Here is a 16,882-nt window from a genome sequence, read left to right on the forward strand (position 1 = left end):
GGGCCCTGCTGGGGAGCGCTCGGGGTGGCTGCGCTGGGAAGCGGCGCGGGGGCCGCTCCGGGCCGGGCTGGCCCGGAGGGATCGGGGGGTTCCGTCCCGGAGGGATCGGGGGGGTTCCGTCCCGGAGGGATCGGGGGGGTTCCGTCCCGGAGGGATCGGGGGGTTCCGTCCCGGAGAGATCGGGGGGTTCCGTCCCGGAGGGATCGGGGGGTTCCGTCCCGGAGGGATCGGGGGGTTCCATCCCGGTGTCCGGAGGAGCCCCTGCCCACACCAAACATGGCGCCGGCGCCGTCCCCTCTGACGTCACTTGCGCACGCCGGAAGCGACTGGCGCGGAGCAACCGGAAGCACGTGGGGCGCGGCCATGGCGGACACGGACGCGGGGCCCGTGCGCTTCAAGAGCAAGTGAGGGCCGGGATGGGCCGGGTGGGCACGGAGGGGATGAAGGGGGTGCAGAGGCGGCTCAGGGACCGCGGCACTGCTCTGGGGCTGCGCGGCCGGAGCTTCCCCGGCCGCCCTCCCTGTTTAACGCGGCCGCTCCGCCCGCGTCTTTCCCTTCCAGCTACGCCGTGTCGCGGAAGATCGACCCGTTCTACAAGGGAGGGCGCATCCAGGTAATGCCGGGCCCGGAGGGCGAGGGGGAGCCGCTCCTGCCGCCCCCGTGACCGTCCTGCTTCCCTTTCGTGCAGATAAGCCGCGATGGGCAGTTCATGCTGTGCCCCTGCGGGAACAAAGTGAACGTGGTGGACGTGGGCACGGGAGCGGTGCTGCACAGCCTGCAGCCGGTGAGGGGCACCGCGAGGGGGGCACGGCCGCTTCGGGGCTGTCCCCGGGCTGTGCTCGGTGCCGCAGGGGAGCTCCGAGGGCCCCCCGTGGGCGGGCTGACTGTGGGGTTTCCTTTGCCAGGAGGAGGAGGAGGATGTCACTGCCTTCGTGCTCAGCCCCGATGACGAGGTGGGTTTGTGCCAGAGGGCTGGGCTGGGCTGGGCTGCCCGAGGGGGCACCGGGGCAGCCTTTGGACAGCGCCCCAGGAACGTGGGGGGGTGTTGGGGGAGCCTTGTGTGGGGCAGGGGTTGGACTGGATGATCCTCGGGGGTCCCTTCCAGGAGATCCCATGACTGTTCCATGATCTCTCTGCCTCTGGAGATTCCGAGTCTTCTTCCCAGCCCTGGCTGTGTCCCTGTGCCCTGATGGAATTCCAGTCCCAATCCCTGACTGTCCCTATGCCCTGATGTTGCCCCAGCCCTGTCTGTCTGTCCCTGTGCCCTGCTGGACCCCAGCCCTGTCTGTCCCTGTGCCCTGCTGGACCCCAGCCCTGTCTGTCTGTCCCTGTGCCCTGCTGGACCCCAGCCCTGCCCGACTGTCCCTGTGCCCTGCTGGACCCCAGCCCTGTCTGTCTGTCTGTCCCTGTGCCCTGCTGGACCCCAGCCCTGTCTGTCTGTCTGTCCCTGTGCCCTGCTGGACCCCAGCCCTGTCTGTCTGTCTGTCCCTGTGCCCTGCTGGACCCCAGCCCTGCCTGACTGTCCCTGTGCCCTGCTGGACCCCAGCCCTGTCTGTCCCTGTGCCCTGCTGGACCCCAGCCCTGTCTGTCTGTCTGTCCCTGTGCCCTGCTGGACCCCAGCCCTGCCCGACTGTCCCTGTGCCCTGCTGGACCCCAGCCCTGTCTGTCCCTGTGCCCTGCTGGACCCCAGCCCTGTCTGTCTGTCTGTCCCTGTGCCTGCTGGACCCCAGCCCTGCCCGACTGTCCCTGTGCCCCCAGGTGCTGGTGGCCGCCTCGCGGGCGCTGCTGCTGCGGCTTTGGCACTGGCGGGAGCCGCGCTGTGCCCGCGCCTGGAGGGCCCTGCACGCCGCGCCCGTGGCCACCATGGCCTGCGACCCCACGGCCACCCTGCTGGCCACAGGTACGGGCACTGCCAGGGGAAAGGGGCCCTTCAGCTCCTGAACAACCCCCTGGGCTGGACCAGGAGCTGCTGGAGGGTCCAGGGGAGGCCACAAAGGCTGTGAAGGGTCTGGAGCATCTCCTTGATGAGCAGAGACTGCAGGAGCTGGGCCTGGTTAGTCTGGAGAGGAGAAGGCTGAGGGGGGATCCCATCAATCCACACAAATGTCCCCAAGGGGTGTCAGGGGACGGTGCCAGACTCTGCTCAGAGGTGCCCAGGGACAGGACAAGGAGTGATGGCCATGAACTAAAACACAAACAAGTTTCATGTTTGGAGCTGGAGGAGCTCAGGCTTGACCTGTAACCTGCCTGTACCCCAGTCTGACTGAGTGGGAGGTGCTCCATGGGCTTCTCTTGCTGTGGGTGGTTCTTATTGGGTTCATTTGCCTTTCTCTTGCCTTTGCAACCCCTGCAGTTTTGCAGATGTGTTGGACCTCCTGCATCTCTCTGCTCCACAGCTCATTCCCCATGTCCCTCCTTTCCCAGGTGGCTGTGACAGCACCATCAAGGTCTGGGATATGATCAAACACTACTGCACACACAACCTGAAAGGATCTTCTGGAGTGGTACAGTAAGGATGAATTGTGTCTGTCAGTCCCTGCATTCAAGGGATCCTGGGACTGACCTGGAATGTCTTGAGTTAATGGAATGTAAAGGCCCATTCCAAGCAAGTTCTGGGCTCTTCTTCCTGGTTTTGGAGAGCAGGGAGAGCTGGAGACTGTCTGCAGCCCAGTTTGGTGAAGAGTTTTTGTAGAATCACAGAATTGTTAAGTTTGAAAAAGACCTTTGAGATCTGGTCCAACCATCACCATGTTCACCACGAACCATGTCCTCAGATTTGTTGGGATCCAAATGGCATCCCTGTCCTTGCTGACTCCAAGAGCATGGAAACACTTCCAAAGATAAATAGTAAAGTTCTCTGGGGCTGACATAGGAATGAGATCCTGCAAAGCAAGTCTGTTAAATCTGTGTCAGTTGAGCTCTCACAGAATCCTGGAATGGTTTGGGTGGGAAGGGACCTTAAAACTCATCCAGTGCCACCCTTGCCCTGGGCAGGGACACCTCCCACCAGCCCAGGGTGCTCCAAGGCCCATCCAGCCTGGCCTGTTGAGCTGTGTAGGATGTGTATTTGTTGGGCAGCACTGCAGGTGCTTTATCCCTGTCCTGTTCCTCTCCTGCCCAGCCTGGTCGAGTTCCACCCGGACATCTCCCGCCTGCAGCTCTTCTCCTCCTCCATGGACTACAAAATCCGCATCTGGGACCTGAATTCCAGCAAATGTGTGGCTGTGCTGGACGGGCACTTCAGTGCTGTCACCTCACTGGCATTTGCTGATGGAAACACCCTCCTGAGGTACCACCTGGTGATCTGTGCCAGGACTGGGTGATTCCAGAGGGTCCGGCCAAGTTCTGCTGTGAGGGGAAGCTCTTGGCACCTCTAGAATAGGAATGGAATCCTGGACTGGTTTGGGTTGGAAGGGACCTTAAAGCCCACCCAGTGCCACCCCCTGCCATGGGCAGGGACACCTCCCACCAGCCCAGGGTGCTCCCAGTCCCATCCAGCCTGGCCTGTGTGCTGGCACAGGGAATGCTGGTGCTCTTTCCCAGGCCCTCTCCACAGAAGTGTTGAACTCACAGTGCCAGATTTGCACTCAGAGCCTGAGCTGAATGAATTTAGCACTGAAACATCTTTCCCTTTGCAGCTCTGGCCGTGATAAAATCTGCATGGTGTGGGACCTGGAGAGCAGGGAGAGCAAACGCACCATCCCCGTCTACGAGGTGAGCTGGGCCTCATTTATCCCCTTGAGGCCCTTTGCAGTTTCCAGGCTGTGGTCCTGTGGTGCCTCTCCCATTCTGTGTGTTATGAAATCAGGTTTCTGCCTTCCCAGAGGATTTTGGGCAGCTCTGGTGACTCTCTGCCTCTTGCAGACCGTGGAAGCCGTCGTGTTGTTGCCTGACAAGGGGGATTTCTCCCAGCTGGGTGTGAAGAAACAAGGGCTGCACTTTGTCACAGCTGGCAGCAAAGGTGAGGAGTGGCACTGCCACCTCTGGGGGCTGGGATTGCTGCTGTCCTGGGGGTGTGTTCTGTGCATGGCAGAAGCCTTGGGCTGGAGAGCAGAGCCTGTTCCCTGGGTGGGCAGGGCGGGTCAGACATGCTCTGATACATTTAATGCTCAAATACATTTGTATATCTACAAGTATATTTTCAAATGTGTGAATATATATAAACATACTTTCAAACTGCAGTGAAGTTTGATTTGGGCTGAAGCAGAACACTGTGGCTTCTCACACCACTGCAGCTGGGTGTGTGCCCAGTGCTGCCTCAGGGCTGCTCTGGGCAGGCACTGCCAGGGTCTGGTGGCATTCCCTGGGCCACCCCTGTGTGGGGCTGGCTGTGAGGTGACCGTGCCGTGGTTTTGCAGGTGTGCTGCAGGTGTGGGAGGCGGGCACAGCGGGCTGTGTGTACAGCCAGCCCGTGCCCTTCGTGCCGCAGGAGGAGCCGAGCGAGCGCAGCCTGTGCCAGTGCCTGGCGGTGCCCGCGCGCGGGGAGGTCGTCACCGTGTCCCGCGAGCACAACGTGGTGTTCTACGAGCTCCAGAGCCTGCGGCTGCGCAAGCAGGTGATGCCCCAGGGCTGCCCCGGCCTTCCCTGAGCACAGCCCTTGGCTCCAGCCTCTCCTGGAGCTGTCCCTTGGTGTTCCCTGGGGGGCTGTTTGGGTGTGTTGCACAGAGACTCACACAGGAGCCAGAGGGCAGCCCAGGCCCAGCCAGACCTCCCTGCTGTGCTCCAGCTCCTGTGTTCACACCCAGCCTGAAGTGAAACATCCCAGTACTGCAGCCCCGTGGGCAGAGCTGCCCAGCCCTTCCCTTCCCCAACCAGCTGTTCCCTGTTGGACTGTTCCCATTGCAGCTCGCTGGGTACAACGAGGAGGTTCTGGATGTGAAGTTCCTGGGCCCTGGTGACTCTCACATTGTTGTGGCCACCAACAGCCCCCAGCTGAAAGTGTTTGAGTTGGCAACGTCCCACTGCCAGATCCTGTACGGCCACACAGGTGGGTGACAGCCCTGCCCTGGCTGGGAGAGGGGCAGGGATTCCCTTTTCCAGCTTCTCCTGGAGCTCCTGTAGGGACTGGAGTGCTGGAGTTCCCCCTGGAGCAGGTTTGTGTGGAGAAAGGATATATCCAGTTGTCCCTGTCACTGGCAGTGACACCAGTTTAATGTGCTAAAGGTGTGTGAGTGACACTTGCTCCATGGAAAGGGTGGACATGTGTCCCAGTGTCCCAGACAGTCCCCAGTCAGGACATTGGGCTCATGAGTTCTGCATTTCTCTTGTCCCATGTCAGTATTTCTGTGCATCCACCTGGTTTTTCTCCTTCTTTTTAGAAACAATTATGGCTTTGGATGTCTTCAGGAAAGGCCTGATGTTTGTCACTTGTGCCAAGGTATGTCACTGTTCCTCATTTACTGAAACTCTTCACTTTAGTGATCTTTATAGGCAAAATTGTACTATTTTTAGCACTCCAGAAAGGGCTTTCTATTCACACAATTCCTGTCTGCTGTATCCCACAAATACAAGTTTCTCACCTGGGGAAATCATTTGTATTTTATGAGCCTGAAGAGAAGTTTCCTTCTCCAAGCATCTGACATTAGAGATCAGAGAAATTGCTTGTGTGGGACTGATGGGACCTTCTGTATTGGAAGAAAAGGTGCCAACAGCCCTGATACACCCAGAAATGAACCTGATACACCCAGAACAACCTCCACACTGGAGCCCCAGCCTGGAGGTTTGTCATGGTTAGCTGTGTGTCCTCACCTGTTCTGACAAAGGCAGGCAAAGGTTCAAGCTGGAGAATTCACCCCCAGTCAGGCTGGGGATGTGGTGGAAGCTCAGGGAACTGATCTCATGTCAGGAAATCAAGCTGTTTCTGTGCTGTCCCCCCACAGGACAGGAGCATCCGTGTCTGGAGGATGGGCAAGGCTGGCAGGGTGGTCTGTGTGGCCCAAGGGCTGGGCCATGCCCATGGTGTGGGTGCCATCGCCTGCTCCAGGTAACACAGATTGGCTCGGGGTGTCCCTCTGTGGCCACAAACTGTGGCTGCTTTGCTGCTCCTCGGGGTGAATGTTCTGGTGGCTGCTGCCTGAGTGAGATGAAAGAGAGTCTGAAAGGACACTGTTTGCCCTCCCAGCAGTGGCTGAGTGTGTGGAGATCCCAGTCAGGCAGGAGAAGGCCTTTTCTTCCTTTGCCTCCTTGATGTTTTTATTCCTCCCAGAATGAAGGAAAGCTTCGTAGTAACCAGCAGCCAGGACTGCACCATCAAAATCTGGGATATCCCAGAGTCCCTCACTTCCAAAGCAAAAGCTGCCTCCATCTCCAGTCCAGAAACTCTCCATGCCAGAGTGACTGAGAGGGGCCACAACAAGGTAAAGCTCTCCCTGAGCTCAGAACGTGCTTTTAGCACTTCAGTCCCTCTCCTGTGTTTCCCCCTGCTGTGCCCCAGCCAGAGTAAGGGCTGGAAGTTCCCCATGCTCCTCCTGTGCCCCCAGGACATCAACAGCGTGGCAGTGTCCCCCAATGACAAGCTGCTGGCCACGGGCTCTCAGGACAGGCTGGCCAAGCTGTGGAGCTGCTCCGACTGCTCCCTGCTGGGCGTGTTCTCGGGGCACCGGCGCGGCATCTGGTGCGTCCAGTTCTCCCCCGTGGACCAGGTCCTGGCCACCTCCTCTGCAGATGGCACCCTGAAGCTCTGGGGCCTTCGGGACTTCAGCTGCCTCAAGGTGGGGAGAACCCCCTGCCCCTGGCAAAGCCTTGGGGTTCTTTAAGGATCTCTCAAAACTGGCCTTCCTTTCTGCTTTTCAGACCTTCGAGGGCCACGATGCCTCAGTCCTGAAGATCATCTTTGTGAGCAGGGGGGCCCAGCTGCTCAGCAGGTTGGTTGGTGCCTGTGCCAGTCTGGGGAGGTGCCAGAATGGATCAGAAGAGAATCTCTTGGTTGATGAGCAGCAAGAGGGAAGGGTCTCCTGTCCAGGGAGTCCTTGGAAAGACTGATAGGAAGATGCATGTTTAGGCCAAGCTTTCTACAGGGGCTAAACTAATCCTCCAGTTATTCCATGGATTCTGTTTATCTGCTGTGACATTGCTGGGTTGGTGACAAACACAAAAGGCAGAGCTGAGGGTGCATCTTGCCCTCCACATTGTGCTTCATTCTACTCCTGTTGGGAAGGCATCAGATTGGGACAAGTTTATCTGATATTTGAGATGGGGCAGAGCAAGAATGGATCTATCCAGTGACTTTTTTGTTGTGTTTCTTTTCCAAAAGTGGGTCTGATGGTCTCCTAAAGCTCTGGACAATTAAAACAAATGAGTGTGTGAAAACATTAGATGGTCATGAAGATAAAATCTGGGGTCTTCACTCCAACAAACAAGATGACATGGTGGTGACAGCCTCCAGTGACTCCTGCATCACACTGTGGCAGGTACAGCACGGGGGTCCTGAGTCCTCTCTGGGTTAATAATTGAGATAAATGGAGAGTCTGGGAGCTTGTTCCTCATGTGCTCTCCTCATTTTCTGCAGTTTGGAAATGGGTCAGTAAAGCTTTTCTTGGGGTTTGGGGTTATTTTTTGGCCAGGCTGTTCCCCAGCAGCCTCAGGCACTGGTGGTGTGGAGGGAAGTTGGGAGCTGCAGGGTTTAACACTTCAGCTTCTCTCCTGATCACTTGATGGCTCAGTAAAAATCCATCTGTATTAAAGCAAGATTTGATATTATCCTGGTTTTTTATAGGATGTCACTGAAATTGAGGAGAAAGAAGCCCAGGCTAAACAGGAGGAGCAGATCATGAAGTGAGTTGGTCTTGTGAAATAAAGAGCTGGGAAAGGCAAACTGTCCAGTGGAACTGTCCACACCTGGAGCCATCCAGCTCCATTTAATCCCAATATGCCAGTGAGGGCACTGAGGCATTTATTGCCAAGCACCAGTGACCTGTTGGCATTAAGCCCCTGCACGCTGTTATTGAAAAATCTGCTGCTTTTTGTATAGAGTTTCCTTCCACCACTCAAACAATGGTCTCACTCTCCACCCTGATTTGTTTTCCAGGGAGCAAGAGCTTTCTAACCTGCTCCATGAGAAGAGGTACCTCAAAGCCCTGGGCTTGGCCATTTCCCTGGACCGGCCACACACCGTGTTGACAGTGGTCAAGGGTGAGTCCATGTTGTGCTCTGCAGGCATTTTCCTCCCTCTCTGCTTTCCAGAACACCCTCCAGGCTGTCAAAAGCTACAAAGTCTGATGATAACTCTGAAAGCCTCAGATTTCCCTTTCTCTTACCCCTCTGTTCTTCCTCAGTGAGATCAGCCCAGACAAGCAGTGGGCTCTCAGCTGTGGGCTGGGCTCCTTCCTGGACTCCTCCTTTCTCTCTCTGCAGCCATCCTTAAGGAACCTGAGGGGAGAAAACACTTGGAAGAGAACATTGTTCGGCTCCGGAAGGATCAGAAAGGTTTGTTGCAACATGATTTAAGTCCTGAAGGCTTCCAGGCTGGGGGCTTGTTTTCTGAACTGAAATTAGAACAATAAAATGGAACCATGCAATGGTCTGGGTTGGAAGGACCTTAAAGGTCACTTCATTCCACCCTCTGCCATGGGCAGGGACATTTCCACCAGCCCTGCTTGTGGTGCCCACCAGAGCTGCTCTGAGCTCGTGCATGTGGCTCTGCCTGGCCTTTCCTCTCCCTTGTTTAGGATGTCCCCAACTATGGGACATTGGGCCTTATCCCACACATGTGGGATGTGAAAGCTCAAGACACAGTTCTGTGTATAATTATTTTGCCCCTCTGGGCTCATCAGTCCCCGTGTGTGGGAGCTGAACCTCTCTGTGAGCCCCAGGCCATGCTGTCCTTCCCCCACAGAGGCAGTGCTGGCATTCCTGGTGACCTGGAACACCAACTCCAGGAACTGCCACGAGGCCCAGGCAGTGATGGAGACCCTGCTGAGGCACGAGGCCCCTGACACCCTCCTGCAGTTCTCGGGCATCAAATCTGCCGTGGAGTCCCTGCTGCCCTACACGGGTGAGTCACTTTGGGTCCTGGGGGGTCCTGCTGTGCCCTGGGCACAGAGTCCTGGAATGGGTGGCTTGGAAAGGACCTTAAAACTCAGTTAATCCACCCCTTGCAACAGTCAGGGACACCTCCCACCAGCCCAGGCTGCTCCAAGCCCTGTCCAGCCTGGCCTTGGACACTCCCAGGGATGGGGCAGCCACAGCTTCTCTGGGCACCTGTGCCAGGGCCTGCCCACCTTCACAGCCAGCAATTCCATCCCAGTATCCCATCTATCCCTGCCCTCTGGTACTGGGAAGCCACTCCCTGTGTCCTGTCCCTCCATCCCTTGTCCCAAGTCCCTCTCCAGCTCTCCTGGAGCCCTTTTAGACCCCGGGAGGTGCTCTCAGGTCTCCTGGAGCCTTCCCTTCTCCAGGTGAACCCCCCAGCTCTCCCAGCCTGGCTTCACAGTTTCCCTGGGGGTACAGAGGGGAGCTGTTTGCAGCCCATTCCGGGGGGATTGCCCTGATGGTTCCCCCCTGCAGAGCGGCACTTCCAGAGGCTGGGCAGACTGCTCCAGGCCTCCATGTTCATCGACTTCCTGTGGCAGAACATGAGGTTGGGGGACACGGCCCCGCAGGACAGCAGCACCCTGTGACCCCCTCTTTCCAAAGGGGAGCCTGAGCTCCTTCCCACCAGGATGGCAGCTGGATTTTTAGTTCCTGTATTTTATAATAAAACTTTAAATGTTAATTTCTAAACCAAGTCCAGCATCCAGTCTCTGTGGGCCTGAATGAGAGGAAAGGGTCATGTCTTTGGCCAGGCTCTGGTTTCCCTTGGTATTTTCACACCCTGAATTTTCAGGCCCAGACACTGGAACAGCATTCAATTTGGAGGAAAGGCAGGATCCTGACAAGCAATTGGGCTTTACTGGGATTTAAAGGTTTTTTGGAGCTGGGAGACACTCCTGGCAATGTCATACCTTGTCCCCAAGCCCAGCTGGGCACTGTGTATTGATCACTGTTGTGCCACTAAATATTTTCTTTGCTTGAGCAAAATGCAGGGACCAAGGCAGGTCTCACCTGTGCCCACCCCAAATTTAGCACCTGGGAGAAAGAGAAGGACATTTTGAGTTCCCCAGGTAGCAAATTTTTAAAATATAAAATGCAAATAGACTTCAGAGATGTTTATGTATATTTTATTTTAGAGATAAAAATGTATAAAACTCAAAACTACACAAACACATCAGAAGTTGTTTCTAAAAAATGTTAACAGATATCTGAGAGAATAACTACAATCAAAGCCAGCAATGTATAGAAAAGTCTTAATTTTCCTATAACTGCTTTTCTAACTCCAATCTAACTACCCAACCCACTTGGAGGGGGAATGTTTTGTCCATAGAAGTGACCTCTGTCCCTGTCCCCAGGTGGGACACAAGCTGTGTGGGAAATAGTGCAACAATGACTGAAATGTTCACGTCCTACGTGGCAGGATAAACACCTGCCTGAGGGAGAACTAACCAAATTCAAGTGACCTCCAACGTAGGAGCTGCTGGATCTGCAGCTGCCCTGACTCCCCTGAGGATTCAAACCCCTAAATCCTTTCCCAGTAACTCCTTTCCTGGCTTCCAGTCTCCCTGTGAAGCTGCAGCAGGAGTGGGTGCTGCCCAAGGAGGGGATGTCTGTGTGTGTTCCTCGGGATCTAACGGTGTCCTTGGGAAGTGACAGTCCCAGGCCTGATGGGGCCCTGGCAAGGTGTGTCTGGCTCTGCCTGGGCTGTCCCCTGTGCCCTGCCCAGGACACTGGTGCAGGCTGGGCAGCGATGCCAGGCTCTCCCCTGTGCCCTGCCCAGGCTGTCCCGTGTCCCCTGTGCCCAGCCCAGGACACTAATGCCGGCTGGGCAGTGGTGCCAGGCTGTCCCCTGCCCAGGACACTGGTGCAGGCTGGGCAGCGGTGCCAGGCTGTCCCCTGCCCAGGCTGTCCCATGTCCCCTGTGCCCAGCCCAGGACACTAATGCAGGCTGGGCAGCGGTGCCAGGCTGTCCCCTGTCCCCTGCCCAGGCTGTCCCCTGTCCCAGCCCAGGACACTGGTGCAGGCTGGGCAGCGCTGCCAGGCTGTCCCCTGTCCCCTGCCCAGGCTGTCCCGTGTCCCCTGTCCCAGCCCAGGACACTAATGCAGGCTGGGCAGCGGTGCCAGGCTGTCCCCTGTCCCCTGCCCAGGCTGTCCCGTGTCCCCTGTCCCAGCCCAGGACACTAATGCAGGCTGGGCAGCGCTGCCTGCAGGCCTGGCCGGGGGTTGTGCTGCCTCAGGGCACGCCTGGTGACGGTGCTGCAGCGCTGCAGGATCTCGTGGGGCGAGGGCCGCGCTGGCACCTTGGGGACACACGTGGCCAGGTCGGGGTCGGGGAGGGACGAGCTCAGATCGGCTGCAGATGACTCCACAAAGCCAGAGTCGTTCCTGTCCCTGGGGGTGAGCCGTGGGGACTTGGTGCTGTGCATGGCCAGGGCAGGGGAGCTCTGGGCCTGCTCCACTTCGGGCAGAGAGCGAGACAAGCTGGGCTTCCAGCTCAGCCGAGCGTCCTGCTCGCTGCTGCTCCCCGAGCTCAGGGAGGAGCTCTCTGACTCCAGGTCCGAGGTGGAGCTGGCCCTGGGCAGAGACCTGGACCTGTTTCTCTGAGAGCTCCCATCCTCCTCAGTTGGGCCACAGGGAGAGCCAGGCTGCACCCTGGGCTGTGCCACGGCCTCTCCCCGGGAATGGGGGGCCGACAGGGAGGAGCAGAGGTTCGGGGTGGAGACGTTGAGCCCGCAGCTGATGATGGTCTGCAGCTTGTGGTGAGGGTTCTTGTAGGGCCGGAGGCACATGGAGGGCATGTAGCCTGTGCTCCCGTTGTACCTGAGGGCAGGGATGGAGGGAACACTGAGAGGAGCCCTTCAGCCAGCTTGGACCAAGGGGCGGGAGCAGAGCAGGGGAGGGCCCAGTCCCGTGGTGTGCACAGGGTGTGAGGACTGGGAAACCATCCCTAGCCAAGGACATTCAGCCCAGAGGGACTCCTGTGCACCCCACATGGAGAGGAGCAGGCAAGCAGCACTGCAGCAGGACATCAGCTCCCTCGGGAAGCAGGACTTTGGAACAGCCTCCTTACCGGATGAGCCACCAGCCGTTGTCGGATCTCCTGAGCACCTCCACGACCACCCCACAGTGCAGAGAGAGCTCATCTGCCTTCTGAGCCTCGTAGGCTTGTACCACGAAGTACAGGCTGCCTGTGGGAGCAGGGGCAGGTTGGACTTGTCCTATGCACAAAATGCCCCATCCTGACAGACCAGCTCAGCTGCGGGGCAGGTGTCCCTGACAGGGACTGGTTTGCTCATGGACCCCAGTCATGATTGATTTAGGCTGGATACAAGGAACATTTTTTTAAAACAAGGGTGGGCAGGCCCTGGCACAGGTTACCCAAAGGACCTGTGGCTGCCCCATCCCTGCAAGTGTCCAAGGCCAGGAGCAACCTGGGCTGGTGGGAGGTGTCCCTGCCCATGGCAGGGGTGGCACTGGAGGACCTCGAAATGTCCCTTCCAGCCCAAACCATTCTCCACAGCAAAGCTGACCAGAAGAGTCAGAGCTCCAGAGATCCAGGTGGGGACTCCAAACAGTGGTTAAAGTGCTGGGGTTTTGCAGAACTCATTTTTTGAAGGAAGAACATGGTGCCCCAGAGAGCCAGGAGCAGACTTACCCTCTTCATTTGAGCTAAAGGTGTTCTGGATGTCCTCATGGACGTCAAGCTCTTCCAGGTACGAGGCTGGGAACCAGGCAATCTGCTTGTCTGCATTTTCCACCAGCCACCACCCTACAAAGAGCAAAATACCCAGTTTTTAACAGCCTGCAAGTTGAGAGATGTCCCTGGACAAGTGCAGGAGAGCAGGGACATTCCTGCCCCCCAGGTGAGCACACAAGTACAAACACCTGCAGCCCTGATGCTACCTTGGCATTTGCCAAGCTATGAATCCACCTGCCCCTCCACCCCTGACACTGAAGAATCCCCTCAAACATACCAGTCATGTCCTTGATTAACACTTCAACAATCTCCTTCTGAGCCACTGTGAAAGGCTTGTTCTTGGTGTCTTTGGTTTCAAAGCTCTCGAGGCAGCAGTAGCTCTGGGATGCCTGGGGAAGGGTGATGGAGATGGGCTGGTGCTTCTTTTCCCTTCTGAATTCTGATGGCATGATCACAACACTGGAAAGTAAAGTTTCACATCAAAAACTCACGTGGAAGGTTGAGTTTAGTATTAATTTTGGTAAAAACATTTATGCAGTGGTTAAGAAAAGCTTTAGGCATCAGAGACAGCCTAAACCCAGATTGCTGCCCTGGTGTTTCTCTTCTACCCATATTTCACAACACTTCTGTTTCATGAACAAACCAAAACCACAGCTCAGGTTTCACACCTGTTTTCAGGGAAGGAGGGATCGAGGTCTTGGGTCTGTGCCTTGAAAAACTCAATCACATCTTCACTCTGGGAGATTTTTGCATCCATTTTCAGCAGCTCCTGGGAGTAGGTTTCCAGCAGTTTCAGGATCTCCAGGCACCTGTTCAGCTTCCCACCCCTCCTGTGCTGCATTGTTACACCTTTAAAATAACAAGGGCACTGTAAGACAACAGTGGATCTGGATGCCTTGGGAGCAGCATCTTTTTCCTGAAAATGGGGTGTGATCACCTCCCACCCTTCCTGCCCACCCCCAAACCGTACAAAGTCACTGTCCCTGCCTCCTTGTCCTTTTTAACAGCTCCTGATACAATTTTCTAACATCCAAAATGTATGTTTTTTCCTGTGTTTCAAGAAGCTCTGGGCCAATATTTAAACTGTGATATTAATTTCCCAAGCACAATTATGAGTTAAAAAAGCCTTTCTGGGTTATTTTAAGTCTGTGCTAGACCCAAGCACACTGATGTAACCCAGTGGTGCTGTGCCAGGAGTGGGAGAGAGCTCTTGGCCTGTTGCAGAGGAAGGTCAGACAGAGACCTGTTGTGCCCAGCCCTGACTGCTCTCGTGTTTGTTGGTCCATCACAGGTTGGTTCTCACCTTTAAACCTGGGCAGACTCCTGAGTGAGCCACTCTCCATGGGGAATTTTCTCTTCAGCTCTTTCTAAAAGCAAAGGGAAGGAGAGAGCAGTGATTCCTCATGGCCCTGACACACAGCTGGGCTCCTTCCCTCACCCCAGGACAGGAATCCTGACACTTCAGGAAGGGAAAATTCACTTACATGAAATTTCTTAAAATCTTCAAACGTTCGGTAGATGAGAATGTTGTTCTGATCTGACCAAGACACAAACATCATGTAGTTCTGGGAAAAGAAAAGGTAAAAGAAATGCAATTTAATTCCAGTGCTCCATTTGAGATGCTTTCAGGCAATTGGCATTTGCCAGGAGCTGTGGTTTAGTTCTGGCCTCAGGCTAAGAGTATCACATAAAAAAATTAAACATTAACCCTACATCTTTCCTTAATTTCAGGGTTCCAAATGGATGATCATTCCTGAAATCAGGATAATTTTATGGCACTGTGACAGAAAGAGCAAAATCCAAGATAATCATTTTCTTGTGATATTAAGCCCATTAAAAATTCCCTTTGTCACAGATCCCAAGGTTCTAATCCTAACGCTGCAGGGAATGAGCAAACATACCCCTGGAAGAATAAATCCAAACCCCTCTACTTTCCTAATTTATTTAAGGAGAAACAACCACCACCACTAAAATTAATGTACCTTCTGCTTTCTGCATTGCATGAAGCCCACAGCCTTCACATCCACAGGGAACCTGCTGCAGCTCATCTTCCCCACACTGCTCCTCCCTCACAGGGAGCTGCAGGGATGTCCTGGAGGGCTGTGAGCTGCAGGGATATGTCCTGCAGGGCTGTGTCCTGGAGGGCTATGTCCTGGAGGGCTGTGAGCTGCAGGGATATGTCCTGCAGGGCTGTGTCCTGGAGGGCTGTGAGCTGCAGGGATATGTCCTGCAGGGCTGTGTCCTGGAGGGCTGTGAGCTGCAGGGATATGTCCTGCAGGGCTGTGTCCTGCAGGGCTGTGTCCTGGAGGGCTGTGAGCTGCAGGGATATGTCCTGCAGGGCTGTGTCCTGCAGGGCTGTGTCCTGTGCTGGGTGAGCAGAGCTGTGGCTCCAGCCAGGGCTGCCCAGGTTAAATACCCTGGAGCAGGAGGCAGGGCACAGGTTACCACACTTCCTTCTCCGCCCCGCAGAAATTCCGTAGTTTGAAACTCCCATCTCCCAGCTGCCTTTTACCTTTTACCTTTCCTCCTGCTTTTACCATGCAAACATTCCCAGCTGCAGTAGCAGGGACAGAGGTCAGGGAGCTGGGGAAGACAACCAGGTTGTTTTATCACATTCCCACTCCACAGTGCTGGGAAGTGAGCCTGGCCCTGGGTGTGCAGGAGGTCACTGGGGCAGCAGCTCCTGCCCCCAGGAATTTCCAGGGATACACACAGAGTTTTTATGGTTTTATTGCACAGACAGTTACCTGCAGCTTGGGATGAGCTCACACCTGTCCCAAAGACTGATTCACAACGTGGATTTGTTGTAAGGCACAAATCAGGCCCTACTTGGTAAGTGTAACAGTTGTTACAGGTATTTTTTCTTTCCTGTTTTGTGCCACCTGCTGAGATACTTTAAATGGATTTCTGGCAGCTTTATCAATATTTGCACACTCTCAGAAATTATGGGAGATGCTAATGACAATGTTATCATAGAATCCTGGACTGGTTTGGGTTGGAAGGGACCTTAAAGCCCATCCAGTGTCATCCCCTGCCATGGGCAGGGACACCTCCCACCAGCCCAGGTTGCTCCAAGTCCCATCCAGCCTGGCCTTGGACAGTCCCAGGGATGGGGCAGCCACAGCTTCTCTGGGCAACCTGTGCCAGGGCCTGCCCACCCTCACAGGGAAGAATTCCTTCCCAATATCTGTTCTAAACTTACCCTCTGACAGTTTGAAGCCATTGCCCCTTGCCCTGTAAGTACATGAGCAAACACATCCCCAGGGTGTAACGTAGAGTCCCAAAACTCCTCAGGTGTAAATATGGGATGGAGACAGCTCTGAGCACCCTGTGCACTGTCCTGCATCCAGCCAGGTGTCCATCCCCTCTCAGCTCTTCCCAAGGACCAGCTCCACTGCCTGGAGGCACAGTAGGACAGGTAATTCCAGCCCTGGACAGCCTGTCCTCTCCCTGAACCTGTGTATGCCTCAGGGTATGACTTGGCTGATGGGCACCCTGTGATTAAACAGCCTTCTCTGTCCTCCCTCCCCCTCTTCTTTGATAAAGCCTAAATTGAACCATTATCCTTGTAATTATCATTATTGGAGCCCAAATTGAGAGGGTCAGCCCTGCCTTCCCTTTCATTCCTCAGTTCCACCTGGTGTCTCAAACCCTCAGTAACAGTTGTGGATAATTTTTCATCTAGCAAAAAACCCTCACAGAACTGGAATAGGGAGCCAGGCCAGATTCCTTCTGGATATCCAGACAAAACAGTGAGGAGGGCCTTGGTTTGTGTTCCCTGAGCACTTGAGGCTGCTCCCACCCAGCAGGATGGCAGTTCTGGGGGGCAAAGGGAGCAGGTTTGTTCTGACTGGATCTGTTGCTGCTGGACATCTGTTCTCCATTACAAAGGGAAAGTCACCCAGAGAGAACTTCAGTTCTGTGTGTATTTGGATGGGAAAACCCCTTCAGTGGCACTTCCAGGGCACTTCCTGGCTCAGGGAGCTGCACAAGAACTGCCCTGTGGGAAGGTGATGGGAAGCAGCTCCCTGATCTCCCCAGCCCTGGAATTGGACCCTCCATCCCTCTGTTCACAAAGGGTCCAGCAAGAACATGTGCTGGTAAATGTGCCCAGCTCAAGGGTAAGGATTTTACAGAGAGAGAGGAACTCACTTC

The 16,882-nt window shown here is 55.5% G+C and overlaps 2 protein-coding genes across 2 annotated transcripts; one reads left to right on the plus strand and one right to left on the minus strand.

The window, feature by feature from the left end:
• The first annotated feature begins 334 nt into the window (after positions 1 to 334).
• On the plus strand, positions 335 to 9,720 carry TBL3 (transducin beta like 3). The gene is made up of 22 exons (XM_071571195.1): positions 335 to 404; positions 562 to 613; positions 689 to 784; positions 906 to 953; positions 1,759 to 1,900; positions 2,425 to 2,509; positions 3,122 to 3,289; positions 3,639 to 3,714; positions 3,865 to 3,961; positions 4,359 to 4,555; positions 4,846 to 4,987; positions 5,319 to 5,377; positions 5,880 to 5,983; positions 6,206 to 6,356; positions 6,480 to 6,710; positions 6,793 to 6,863; positions 7,253 to 7,409; positions 7,715 to 7,773; positions 8,027 to 8,130; positions 8,353 to 8,424; positions 8,834 to 8,992; positions 9,505 to 9,720. Exons 1-22 carry the CDS (start codon positions 364 to 366, stop codon positions 9,615 to 9,617), a joined length of 2,424 nt encoding a protein of 807 aa, XP_071427296.1. The 5' UTR covers positions 335 to 363; the 3' UTR covers positions 9,618 to 9,720.
• NOXO1 (NADPH oxidase organizer 1) lies at positions 9,622 to 15,097 on the minus strand. The gene is made up of 8 exons (XM_071571196.1): positions 14,710 to 15,097; positions 14,212 to 14,292; positions 14,031 to 14,094; positions 13,396 to 13,576; positions 13,005 to 13,186; positions 12,686 to 12,799; positions 12,101 to 12,218; positions 9,622 to 11,850 (listed from the first exon to the last, which is right to left on the minus strand). Exons 1-8 carry the CDS (start codon positions 14,773 to 14,775, stop codon positions 11,211 to 11,213), a joined length of 1,446 nt encoding a protein of 481 aa, XP_071427297.1. The 5' UTR covers positions 14,776 to 15,097; the 3' UTR covers positions 9,622 to 11,210.
• Between the last annotated feature and the right edge of the window lie 1,785 nt (positions 15,098 to 16,882).

This window comes from Pithys albifrons, chromosome 16 (genome assembly GCF_047495875.1).
Source record: "Pithys albifrons albifrons isolate INPA30051 chromosome 16, PitAlb_v1, whole genome shotgun sequence".
NCBI classification, from domain to species: Eukaryota; Metazoa; Chordata; class Aves; order Passeriformes; family Thamnophilidae; genus Pithys; species Pithys albifrons.

What these genes read in the sequence shown, in the direction of transcription:
- NOXO1 (XM_071571196.1), bottom strand. Translation starts at nt 14,775, where the DNA reads ATGAGCTGCAGCAGGTTCCCTGTGGATGTGAAGGCTGTGGGCTTCATG. An exon ending in TGCAATGCAGAAAGCAGAAG is followed by an intron (nt 14,293 to 14,709) that starts GTACATTAATTT and finishes TTCTTTTCCCAG; the next exon opens with AACTACATGATGTTTGTGTC. An exon ending in AACGGCTGGTGGCTCATCCG is followed by an intron (nt 11,851 to 12,100) that starts GTAAGGAGGCTG and finishes CCCTGCCCTCAG; the next exon opens with GTACAACGGGAGCACAGGCT.
- TBL3 (XM_071571195.1), top strand. Translation starts at nt 364, where the DNA reads ATGGCGGACACGGACGCGGGGCCCGTGCGCTTCAAGAGCAA. An exon ending in GGGACTTCAGCTGCCTCAAG is followed by an intron (nt 6,711 to 6,792) that starts GTGGGGAGAACC and finishes TCTGCTTTTCAG; the next exon opens with ACCTTCGAGGGCCACGATGC. An exon ending in CAGGAGGAGCAGATCATGAA is followed by an intron (nt 7,774 to 8,026) that starts GTGAGTTGGTCT and finishes TTTGTTTTCCAG; the next exon opens with GGAGCAAGAGCTTTCTAACC.